This window comes from Cinclus cinclus, chromosome 2 (assembly GCF_963662255.1).
Source record: "Cinclus cinclus chromosome 2, bCinCin1.1, whole genome shotgun sequence".
Taxonomy (NCBI): domain Eukaryota; kingdom Metazoa; phylum Chordata; class Aves; order Passeriformes; family Cinclidae; genus Cinclus; species Cinclus cinclus.
In genome coordinates, this window is record NC_085047.1 from 45,779,783 (window position 1) to 45,793,142 (window position 13,360).

The 13,360-nt window shown below is 40.8% G+C and overlaps 1 protein-coding gene across 1 annotated transcript in view; it reads right to left on the minus strand.

The window, feature by feature from the left end:
• The window catches only part of ARHGAP20 (Rho GTPase activating protein 20), a 56,751-nt gene that overhangs the window by 11,088 nt on the left and 32,303 nt on the right, over nucleotides 1-13,360 (minus strand). The window contains 6 exon segments of the mRNA XM_062514645.1: nucleotides 1,069-1,251; nucleotides 3,160-3,226; nucleotides 6,705-6,782; nucleotides 9,443-9,527; nucleotides 10,448-10,489; nucleotides 12,331-12,480. Coding sequence (XP_062370629.1) covers nucleotides 1,069-1,251; nucleotides 3,160-3,226; nucleotides 6,705-6,782; nucleotides 9,443-9,527; nucleotides 10,448-10,489; nucleotides 12,331-12,480 — 605 coding nt within the window.

Consider the following 13,360-nt stretch of genomic DNA (forward strand, 5'->3'; position numbering starts at 1 on the left):
AATCACTGGAAAAGGGGTGGATGAATGCATGTGGAAAGGAAATTAATTTATATAAACTGTAATCAATTTTCAGAAGAATTTGTAATGGACTCTGGTATAGCTTCACTGTATTTAATTCCAAAAAACATTACAAATGGATTCTATTCATATTCATATATTGTGGAAGATCTTGGGTATTGGGGAGTGCCCAAGGTAACATTGTGGATGTTGTATTTTCTATGATATAGTTATTAATGGTGAAGTAGGGCAGAGCTCCAAATTGAGCTGAGTGTGCTGGTGTGTTCAGAACAACAAAAACACACCATAGGAGGTATCCTTGCCCTAAGTCTAATTCCCCAATCCTGTCACTATCTCCTTATTTGTTTCATCATGAGCAGAGCACAGTCACAGTGCTGTTGACAACAGAGTGAAAAACAGAGAGCAGGTGCTCGTATTTTTGCAGCATCAAGGCCAAAGGCAGAAGAAAACATTACTTTCTTCATTTTACTCAAAGAGAACTATTATTAATTCTATTATTAGAAATATTACGAGTTCTATTAATAGAACTAAAGTTCTGTTCACTCACCTCATCTAGATACACAAGTACCTGCCTAGACTTTGCCACTTGAGGGTCCCAGTGAGGTAGGTGGCTAGTCTTATGTACCTCAGTGAGATGAAGGGTGCTGCCAAATATTGCATGCGAATTGAATTCTGTGCCAAAGTCAAGCCTTGACTCTTGAGCCTTGAAACCACCCTACCTTGTTGCAGAGCACAGCAAGGGCTGCAGAGAGAAGCTCAGCTAACAGACTCACAAAAATTGCAGGGGAGAGATTGTGTCTTTCTTTCGCTGATTTTAGAACAATCGATTGACAGGCAGCTTGTCAAAATGTAACTCACAAAGATGACACATATACAACAGCACACTCAAATCTGTGAGAGCTACACTGCAACATCCCCCGAGCAGCTGGAAGATACACCTGCGTGCTCCTCCGTGCTTCCTGCTGTGCCCCAGTCTGGCACATTTGCCTTCTGTAGCAGGGCCAGGTGGCCAGGCTGTGGGGAGAGATATGGGGTGAGAGGACAACGTACCGTTCAGCTGCTGGCACGTGGCCACCTGGCTGGGCTTCAGCACGAACTGGCACTGCAGCTCCTGGGGCAGCTGCTCAGTCAAGAAAGGGCCCTGAAGCTGCCTGGGGCAGGCACAGTGCTTTGATCCGTGGGGCATAGCATCACGAATGTGGCTCATTTTAATTCCAAAGGGATATTCATGTCCTGTTCAAAGAGAAATCGTAATAATCTCCATTGGATTGACTGGAGACTTGCAAAACTCCATCTGCCCTGGAGGAAAAGCAGATTTGGCTTGCTGGCCCACAGCACTTTCTCAGTAATCTAAGAATTGCTGCTTTTCTCCATATTTGCACGGGCATAAATCATATACTGGCAGATAGGGAGTTACTGTGTTTGGTGTACTTAAACAGATGTAGAAGTAAAATCAGAACTATTACAGCTGTATAACATAAAACCCTGCCGGAAAAAAAATAAAAGTGCCTATTTCCGAATTCAATGTTTACTCTTTCTACTGCTTTTATTGTGGCACTGAAAGTTTAGGTACTGCTTGCTCATATCATTCTGGAGAGAAATGAGATTTTGGGATCAGTCACATCAAATTTTTGCTGAGCATGCAAAACCAAAGAATTCCAGCGTGGAAGTGATCTTCCCTCCCTTAACATGTTAAGTGCAACAGCCATTAGCCCAGACAAATGAGACACAATTATGGTTCCTGTCTGAGGCTGAAACAGGAAGGAAATGTTAATCACAGGGCTGATGCAAATGAGCTATGCTTGGCTTTAACCAGCATCTTTGGGGACTACACAGAGGCAATTCATTTCTGGAGGAGCTTTTACAAATGCCACCGGAAAGATGCTTTTCAGACTTGTCTAAAGACCTGGTGGATTAAATTAATTAAATGTGGACATAATGCTAAGATGTTTTAGTTAGCTTGCAGTTAGACTTGAACATTATGAAAATGGAAGAGATGTTATTTCAGATTATAATATGAAGCTATGGCACAGTCAAACTGCTTCTGATGTGCACCTATGATAAAAGTTGGGCTTATCTAATAAACCTTTGCATAAGTATCAAGAAAAACATCACTTTAACTTCAGATTCTTCTTTTCCAAGAATTGCAACTTGAATCTGCAGTGAGTCAGTCAATTAGAAAGGCCTTCCCCATTTCTGAATTCTCTGGCTCTGTGTTTAAAGCCAGATTCTAATCGATGTGAAGAAGATGCACAATAATGGTCAGAAACCCAAAGTCTGGTATGTTTCAAGGGCAAAACAGTTAGCACTCTCTACAAGTTAGACATTTTATAAATATTAATGCTGTCTGACTCGAGTGGAGCATTTGTAGCTAAGGCTGCTTTCAGAAGGAATGCTAAGATTTACTGGGATTAAATTTGCAGGAGAAAAAAACTCAGAAAATCCACAAGTTTTTCTTGTTCTAATCATCTGCAAACCCATACAGCACAAGTAATGCTCGGCTTCTACAGGGAAATGCTCTTACTAATGGAAAGGGATTTGTTCTTAGTGAATCATGGGCCAAAAATCAAATCACTCCATCCAATCACTTCTGAGATTTGTGTTGAGTCCTGGTCCTGAAATGTTTTGAAAAGCAATTTAGATAGTGAATAAGCACAAATTTGTCCTAACCAGAGGGGAGCTGTCAGACAGAATGAGAAATACAGGATTGGAAAGGACCCCTTGAATCACTTGCGCTGTGGAACAAAAGAACATTTCTCAAGAACTGCTGAATTTTGCTGAGGAGGGGAGTAAAGAATGTTATGGAGGTGGAGGAAGAAATACAGGAAAGCTGGACAACCTCCAGAAGAGAAGGTGACTGGACAGGCCAACCCTGCAGAAACACTGGGGCTCATGTGGTAAAACTGGGGCAGAAATAAATGAACTTCTTCAACCTCTTAGTGACATAAGCAGACAATTACTCTTCAAAACAAAGGATCAGCATTTCTTTAACTCCCCAGATAGGCAAACTTGCGTGATAGGGAAGTAAGAAAAAACACAAAACAAGAGGAAACTGAATTTCAGTCTTCTCTCTATTTCTTGCTTCCTGAGACAGTAGTAACTGACTGAATACTGAAAAACAAAACAATGTCAACAACTTACCAATAAGAGGGTAAGGAGCATGTTCTCTTCCCGAAATCACCCACAGCTTGTAGTCTTTTTCAGAGCCCTTTAAAACCAAAATTAAGAATCAGTTTGTCAGCCATTAGGGACAGGTTATTACATAGCTTCTCCCAAAATAAGAATAATCTGCACCTTGCCAGCAGGGTCAAAGGAATCCCCTTTACTTTTGCAGCGCCCAAGCCTGTCACCAGAGAAATTCCTGCAGTGTGTCTCTCATGTGCAGTGTGGTTTATGTGACCTGGATTCAGCTCTGAGCAGTGAGAGGTGCTGGAGCCAATCACTTCTGAAGAAAAAGGGGGAGATTAGCCCCCAGTTCTTTCCCTCAGACTGGAGTGACTGCTTGCAGCAGAGGGATGGGTGTCAGAGCCCACTTCACTACTCTGTTTCACCCTGTCCCCAGCTTTTCTACATCTCTAAGCAGGAGGAGCTCAGGCTGCTGAGCCAACAGCATCCTGTGACTGTCACTGGAGCGCAGGGCAGGAGCACCCTCACCTGAGAGCTGAGCCCACCCTAATGATGCCAAGGCAAGGATGGCAGCCCCGCGCTCCTGGCACTCCTGCTGCCCCAAAATCTCATTGTAGGGCTGCTGCCAGCATTTTTGTGCAGCCCTTATGTGTGGAAGGCTTGGGACTGCTGGATAGTGTTTTAAGACTACCGAGCCCTCTTTAAAGTATACAGCAGAGAGGATAAATTTATACCAAAAGAGACCATTTTCAAAAGACTGGGGAATGTGATTGTTTTTGGGAAAAGCTGTGATTTAAATCAAATGAAATTAAAGCAAATTCTAAATATTGCTTTTAGCATAAATGTACAAAAGAAAATAGAAAGTGGATAAATAGAATGCATTAAAAGTGAGCTATTTTACCTCAAATCCCTTTTTGGTGATGCTACTAAATCAGAACAGCTAAAATCTAAATGTTTTCTGGCTACAAAAAACAATAAATACCTCATTACAGCATTTATTTAGACCCAAAGTTAATTCCTATCTCTTTTTAAACAGATTTGCCTACTATCCTCCATTTTCTGGACCTTCACTCGTTGTTCCTAAGGCTTTTGAGACTTTTCCTACTTGCTGCATGCACCTGATGTAATGCTGATACACCCAGATAAAGCCTTTGCAGTTTGCTCTCTGACTGACAGAGCTTTCTGTATTAGCACTGCTGTTAAGTCAGCTAGCAGGGGGCAGAAGGAAAATAAATAGGCTTTGGAGACATCTCTGATGCCTTGGGGCAAGCAGCCAGGAACAAATAAATACAGCTGAAGAGCACAAGAAAGGGTATTTGCTTTTCCTTTCACATACATATATGAAAGGATTCGTCGCTGTGAAGGGGAAGCAGGGGAAGGGAAGAGCCAGTAAGAGTGGTTCCAGGAGGCAGGCCGTTCATCTCTCACTGCAAATGCTGTCCTTTATGGCTTTATGAGGCCATTTGTCAGGATAAATGTGACTGTCCCAGAAAAGTCAGCAAGTGTACTTACAAAGCTGGGAAACCCAAGGCCCTTCCTTCTGCCCCACTTGATAATTTGGAACAGATGATCAATGCCATTTTGCTTGAGCTAGCTGTCATTTTACCAGAGGAACCACAGAGGAAAAAACCCTGATGTGTTAAACCAGAGTGAACTCAGCCAAAGTAATAGCCCCATTAATCACACAAAATGTGAAATGTAGTTTTTATAACTGCCATTGAAATGTAATGGAGCTCCTTTCAAGTGGTTCTCTGTGGACAGAAATAAAAATCCTTGATACAGCGTGTGATGTAGAGCTTCCTTGTAGAGCCAGAACCATCCCACCAGGGGGCTGGGTGTTTGATTGATATGCAGTCTACAGCTTAATTTATTTAGCTTGTTTGATTTTATTGCTAATCTTATTATACGCCTCTAATAAAAAAAAAGGCTTTCTGCTATAAAGAAGCAGTGAAAAAACGTAGTATATTAGTTGGGCAAATAATTCTGCAGGCAAGATTTAAAATCTTTCAGATGGCTTTCATTCTTTTTCCACTTGAAATAAAAATTCAAAGAGGAGGAAAAGGTTGATTGTGATACATACAAAAGAACAAAATGCTGAAACCCAACCAGCTCCTCCTCCTGCTTATCTTAAAGTATTCTCTTTAAATACCACCATTTTCCTGTTTTTTCTGTACACAGAGTGAGGAAGCATAAATGACACCCATTAAATGGGTAAAAATGAAGTATATCACAATAAAGACTTGCAGTTGTAATAGCACTTAGTCTCCTGATATTTGGTGCAGAACAGGGGAGACAATCTGCAATTAAAATCCTAATTTTAATTCACCTTTCATCCTTTTCACCTTGCAATCCTTCTATAAACTCCAGAGATTCCTTAATTAAATGGACTACTGGATTCTGAGCCAGAGCCCCAGCCCTGATGTAAATTAGATGTCTGAGCCATAACAAGATGTGTACACACAAATTGTTGTGCCTGGGAAATGCCAAGCTAGCAGAATAGACTCCTACATTAAATGCCTGTATAAATTAGGAGTAATGGATGCTGGGGAAGGCAAATTCTGAGGTTACTCCAGCTTTTGCTGTGAGTCTCCAGAAGCCCCAGGGAAGCATAACAGTGGCATTTTACATATCATATTTGACTCTTCACACTCAGGGCTGTGGTAAGGAAAGACTTATCAGATTCCACACAACGAGATCAACATATGCATCACAACTAAAACATTTTAAAAAATCCTGTTACCCAAACAGCAAGCTGATAGACCAGTTAAAAAAGCTGTCATCCAGGAGCTTCTGTATGATCACTGGTATTGGTTGGAGCCATGCTGTGAAACACAGTGAGAGAGCCAGAAGTCTTGTCCCTGGCACTGATCCTCCACTATACCCGAGGCACTGCCTAGTCTGGTTTAGGGCAAAGGAAGCCAGTTGAGGCAGTACCTGACCTAGCAGGGATCTCTGCATCTATCTGGTACACTACCCTGCACTATCATAAGTTCTGCAAAAGCCTTTTTCCCAAACAGTTTCAGGACACCGCTTAAATTGGGTGCATTCAGATTCCATGCAATCACTTAGTTACATTCGTAACTCACACAGCTCCAAAGGCCCATGGATATTTAGAGTACCTGGCTGGGACACTTGAGAGCAGTGCAGTCTGGGGACACAGCTGATCCTGCATGCTTGCACACTTTGAAACCAACTAAAAGGCAGACCAGTAGGTTTCTTGTTCACATTGTTCCATGCAAAAGGAGCTCTATCAAGCTCTCATTTCTTGTGTCAAGATATGTCCTCTTAGGCATCAGCAAAAGAGATTTAAAAGCAACTTGAAACATGACTGACCCCTTACAGGGATGAGAAGCTTACACAAAACTTTTAAGGCACTTCTTAATCTCTGGAGGTCTGTATGTTAACACGGCACTTCTGCTGCATTTCAATAACTCTGAAGTACTGTGTTAAAGAATTTAATTAATGTTCATATCCTAAATCTTGTAAAAAGTGCAAGGGATGATCTGATTGTTAAAAGTAACTACAAAGAAAGATTCATTAAAACTGGTGCAAGGACTTACATTAATTCCCAGCTGCTGCAGGGCCATCAGAATTACATCATTTGCTGTATCAACATTGGTTACACTTAGGGTTTTTGACTGTGAACAGAACAAAGGAGAAGGGGAAAGTGGCATTAAAAGTTTGAATTTGCAAAGAGTATCTGAAGTGCGGTAGCTTTGCATAATTCATTGTTATAAAAAAATGAGAATATCCTGTTAAAATTTTACTTGATAAATAAATTATACTACATATATAAAAGTCCAGCTGTCTGAGACAAAGGTTTGATTCCTCTGCTTTATCACATAGTTTCCATATTTGCTTCCTGCTTCCCCAACAGCTTAATCAGAAGAGAGAGTATTACAATTACTGGGGACATGACTTCCACATTAAAATATGCCAAGAAGTCAGAACCACTAACTGCACTTTTAGATACTGCATAAGGGAAAACATATTGGTGTGATTAATTTAAAAGCATAGAAGTTTCCTTTGAAACATGAAACGTTTCAGGGAGTTTTTTTCAGTGAAATATCAATTGTTAATTTCTCCTTTCCAACTGAAGATCTCTGTGGTAAGAAAGTATTGTACACACGCTGCTCATCCCCATAACCTTTCCCACATTCTATATAGATTTCTCAGAGCTAGATTTGGCTTAGTACCAGATGCACTTCCTCTTGGTAACGTTCCATCCAGCTAAAACACGACCTTTGCAGCATCCTCCAGAATCTGCTGATAGGCAGTTTGGAGAAGCATGGAGCAGCAGAGACCCCCACTTTCTAACCAGCTACAGCGACCAGCACAAAGTGCCAAGCTCTGTGTCAGCCGAAGTGCCACTTTCCACAGGCAGTCTTTCCAGAGTGAGATTTCAGCACCTGCTGCCTGGCACCAGCACAGCTCCTGTACTGCTGGGCAGTGCTCAGTACCTCAGCTCCATGACTTGCTCCAATGCTTGCAGCACCACACCCACGCTGGCCAACTTCCCAGCCAACTCCCACACACCAAGCACAGGCCACTGAGCCCCTGTCAGAGGCTGGCTTGGCTCTGCCACCAGGACTGCACAACCTGGGGATTGCAGCTGGTTCATGGCCAGGCTAAAGCCTTGGCAGAACAAAGGCAAGCCCACTGCAGCAAAACACCTGACGGCCCAAAGAAGGGAAGGTAGCAGAGCTGGGAAGTAGATGTTTACTGCCAGTCTCAAGACGGTTTGCAATACCCTGACACTTTGTGTAGCATGTCCGTTTTATGCTGGGCATAAGATGTTCAGGTGAAACAAACCCCAGACATTTTGCATTTAAGAAGATCTGAGCTGTACCTGAGTGTAAGACCCTGACAGTAACAAGCTGCCATGGCAATGAAAGGAAAGTAGTGAGAATACTGTGTATCTTGCTTCAGGACAGATTTGAATGCTCATACCATAAAAAATTTAACATTTGCCTGAAGCAATGACATCTGGCTCTCAGGAGTAGGTCAGCACATCTGCATAAATTTTGCTCTTGGCTAGAATATAGTTTGTGCCTTGTGTTCAGCCTTCCCTACTGTCCAAAAATGAAGTAATTATTGGGCATCTCCAGCTGCTGTAGCACAGGAACCACAGCACCGTAAGAACCATGTGCATCACAAAATTTCCATCTGTTCCTCCTCTGTTTTACTACTGATAATATGTAGACTACATTGTGTTGTTCCTAGCACTGTCAGTATCAAGACAGCATATATGGCACAAGAGCTAATTATAGCTAAGGGAAAAAGACAGTGCAGAAAGCCCCAGCAAACCCTGGTACAAGACTGCAACACCTGAGTGCATGTATGATTTATAGACTTTTACACCTGAACAGACCTTGATCTTCAGTCCCAAATTTGAACTGTCACAATTATTAGCATTCCTTATTAACTTTCATCTTAGCAACCTGGCAGTTCTATCACTGTTTACCTTAATAATGATTTTCTGGGGAAAAAAAAAGAAAAAAAGCAGACTCCTTTATGCTTACATTTATGCAAATATAGACTTCTAAGTGGAGTCATTGCTGGGCAAAGACTTACAGTGAAATCTAACTTCTGTGAAATTTCTTATGCCCATTGTGCTTCTTAGGATTCTGAGCTTGAAATACAGATGCCACAAGCACAGTTAGAAAGAAAAGACAAAAACAGAGGAAGAATGGATTAATTATCACTGAATGCTAGAGTATCTCTATGGAACTAGCTACATACAAGAATTTAGCTTAAATTGGTTAAAATTACATAGCCAAAATGGTACAAATCATGCTATGGATTATCTTCCTTTACCATCTACTCTTTGCCTATAAATTCACCAACATCAATTATTTGATGATTAACATGCTTAAGGCAATTTCAGGGTGTTCTTATACACTGCTTTACTGACTTAAGATCATTATAAACAATAAAACAACTGCAGCTTTGTAGAATTTAATGAAGGCAGCTGTGGGGTTAGGTAAGTTATACAGGCAAAAAAAAAAAAAAGGAACATTATACTGACATTTCTGGAGATGCTTACACATAAATTCTGCTAGAGGTGCTTCTTGTAGTCTTTAGTTCATGAGCCAGCACCAGTATTTCTTACCAAGCACACTGCCTTTAAAATGGAAATTGTGTATTAAAGACAGGGAACAAACATTTCTGTCTATGCCAAGACCTTCCAAGGGGCTGAATCCTTAAAGAAGATTGCAAACCAAAGGAAACCTCTCAATATCCAAAGGATCTGCAGGTGAATAGAGCTCATAGGTGGATTTAGCTCAAGAATACTTACATATGCACAAGTTCCCACGTCCTTTGCAATTATCGTCAGAGGAATGCTTTTAGGATTGTCCTTTTCCTTCTCTTCTCTTATTCGACTGACAAAGCAAGTACAAAACAAGTAAATTTTTAATACTGCACACATAAATAGCAAGACATAGATTTATACAGCAATCAAGCAGTAACTTGGTAAGAAGGAGATTGCAGATGTACTGCAGTAGAAAGAGCTCTGAGGACAAGAAAGCATCCAGCAGTATCTGGATGGGATGCTGACTGTGGCCCCCAGTAATGCCCTCTTGTACTGAAGTTCATTGCAGAAATCAGAGCAAGCAGCAGTGAAGGAGAATAGAAAAAATTCAAGCTAAAACTACTCATCATTGTGACGCCTTAGTCTGCACTACAGACTCCTACTGGGATCAGTTACATCAGTACAGACTAGTTCAAAGGACTGAGCAGGAGAGCAGTGAACTGGAAATCATCCCAGCAAGGATGATCAACCAGAAGATCTAGGCGACCAGAAAACAGAACCATCACATGTAGTTTTCTGTCCAAACACTGAATGAAATAAGACAGCTCTATTTATGCAAACTCTCCCACCTTACCCTCCAGCTGTGGGCATGTTTTTTCAGAACAAAATACAGCCAGCCTTCAGCAGCAGAAAGGTTAGAGCAGAGGTTTCTGAGCTGGACTTGCTTGAATGCCACCACCATGGAAAGAGCTCCAGGCTCAACTTGAGCCATGGTGGCAGAGGCTCCTGCTGCTGTGTTGGGAAGGAACAAAGTGTGATAGGAATTGCTCCAGTTTTCTGCTGAGCACAGAAAGCAATTCCCTCCTTGCACAGGGATTGTTGCCTGAAAGCATACAACATCTTCTGATGAAGAAGGCATGAGATTTTTTTTTTCTTAATATCACTTTGAAAGAGCTTATCTATCATGATGGCATAGGCACCACAGCTTAGGAATCACTGGTCTAGACCAGGACTCTTTCCAGTGTCTTTAAAGACCATATAATAAAGTACCTTTGCAAAAAAGACAGCCATGTTTCCTTTTGTTCTGCAGACCTGAAAGAATTAAAGAAAAAAACAGGACAAATCAGCCATCATTCTGATACCAAAATAATCCTTCTACAAACCACCATTAATTGGTTGTAATTCCATACATATCTACAAAAACTAAAAGGTTTATCCAGATTTGAATGAAAAGTCTGCTTCCCTGCAAAGTCAACTGAAAAGCCTGCCAGGGAGATCAAAAGCCCCAGTTACCAGCTCTTGCCACAGAAGGTAAAGCTTCACCAGTGAATTTGGTAGGAAATGTGTTGAGTTCTTAATGTCCAAATAGAAGAGAAGGGCACTTTAAGAAAAAGAGCTTAATTCAAAAGTTTAGAGGTATTTGCTTAGGTACACAGATTCATTTCCACTTGCACTATTCTAGTTATCTTCTTATTTATTACTTGTTTTATCAGCACATCACAAAGTACATATAAGTCCATTGTACTTAGTAGGGTTTAACTTCGGACATCTTGAGTCTTATCACATTTATTTTTATGTCATGTGTATACTTGGAAGGATACAAAGCTGTCCAGTAAAACATGGCTAATAATACGACAGTTCAAAGAATCCAACCTAATTTTGCTTCAACTTTCTTGATTTAAATCCTGTCCCATGTAGCTGCTATTCCCACTGCTGCTTTTGCAAACCAAGTTTTTCAAATTTCCACAGCAGGCATTTAGGGAACTAAATACCTACTCAGTGGTGCTGCAAAGGAAATGCACTTTATAAATGTTATAAATATGTTTCTGATTTGGTTGTTTCAGTTTCTGCTGGACAGACATCTATGCACTCACGCATGGCACTTTAGATTTTTCTGTGTACCTCCAGACATCAAATAGTTTTACCTCTATAAAATCTCTGGCTCTTTCTGACTGAAGCTATTGCTTTCCTATTCAGCTACTTTCAGTTATCTCTAAAGCATCACACACTGTCTTTAGCTCAAAGCTCCTGTTTATTGGCAACACTTCAATTGAAAATTAACAGAAAATTTCATCTCTGTTTCAGGACTATTAAATGTAAAAAACATAAAAAGCACAACCAGCTCAAGAGAATGCAGTTTGTAGACAACATTGTCCTTCGGTATGGACAATGGGACACAGAAGCTAAGCCAGATACTCCAGATTTTGCTCTGTGTTGATAAAGAAGAAAATGCGTTTTCCAAGACTCAGGCAAATTAATGTGGCTAAGCAGCTGGGATTTCAGGGGGGATGGTGCCCTCCCTCATCCAAAGTGACGAAAGAGCCCTCCTGCTGAGACTAAAATTATCCTAATCACTGAAATTACCTCTACGGCCCTTATGCGCCTTACAGTCAATACTACAAAGACAGACCAAAATTCTTTTCTCTATATTCAAATTCAGAGATTCTGCTTTAAGAGGAATTTTGACATTTTCTCTGGCACAATTAAATCAAAAAGAGAAATAGGACAAGGTCAGTATTTCACTCTAAGTTTCCTGCTACTTCCAATACATGGCCTTCTGTTTGAAACTGTCTTACGAGTGTCTTTGATCCTTTCATTAGCTTGGCTGTTTAATATTTGTCGTTCATCTTATTAATTAGTCAAGGTGTTTGTTGAGTTACACCAAAAAAAGGTAATTTCCACTGAGCAAGTTTTCAGTACAGAAAGTGTTTTGTCAAATAACACATTTTCTCAATTTTTAAAATTATAAGCGAGATGGAAAATGAGGTATGGAGGGCAACTGGCTCGGAGCAGTAGAAGGAACTGGTTTAAGAATCAGCAAGTTCCTGCTCCCCACATTACCTGGTGCTGAAATGAATCTGCGATAGTCTCATGACCTGTCAGCCTAGAAACATTTATTTAACTTGTTAATTAAAATTTATCTCAATTCTTACCTGAAATTTGCCACACAGTTTGTGGTGGGCCAGCCCAAAACAAAGGAGCGGTCTGGGTCTGTGCTGCCTTCACACACTTCTTCTGTACAAAATGCTGTCCACATCTCACAGAGACGTGCTTGGCACTTCAGTTTGAAATGAGAGTGTGACCTGCAGGTGGAAATTCACAGGTATGTCACACACATGAAAACACAGACAGCAGATTAAACAACTAGAGTTTTTCTCCCTTCACGCACATGTGAGGCTTGCGCTGGACCTGATAGAAGTACTTCTGCTTCAGTTAAAGCAAATGTTTTATTGGGTTGCATATAAAAACATACCAATTTTTCACTTAAATGGGATCAACAAATCTCTTATTTGTGGGATAAACAGATTGCTTCTGGAATCCCTGGACATCCCCTTTCTCAGGGGACATCTGCCCATGTCTAGAGTTGCCCTCCAAATCTTGCTATGAGGCAAAGATTGCCACTTGCATTTGACTCCTTTCAGAGACTTTAATGGCACTGAAGAGTTCACAACACATTTCTATTGCTTAGCTCCAGGGTCAAAAATTATGATGAATTTAAGTAGTGACAACTAGGCCAGGGCAAATGAAGCAAATCTGAAGGAAGAACAAGCAGAAAATTGCTGTTTGTGTTAACTACAGCACAGGTCACCACACAGCCTTCACAAACTTTCTACATGGTAGCTTTAGGACCACATCACTTGGAGAATGAGCCGAGACCTTGTGCATTCTCAAAATATTTACTCATGTGCAAGGAAGATACACAGTTTTCCCATTTTTTAAAAATTTGGCCTTTCCTATCTTTTATGCTACTAAACAATTAAGTAAAGGTCAAATTTACAGAATTTCACATTTTAACTTCAACTCTTTTCTTCCAGTAGACTTCTCTTCATAAGTGTCCTTCCTTTGTAGGATTAGTGAGTGCTACTGCTATATGAGAAACAAGTAAAAACTCCCAAAGTCAATCCAGCTCTGCAGCACTGTTACAGCCACTTGCTTCAAGTCTTGCAGAATTACCTGAGCTAT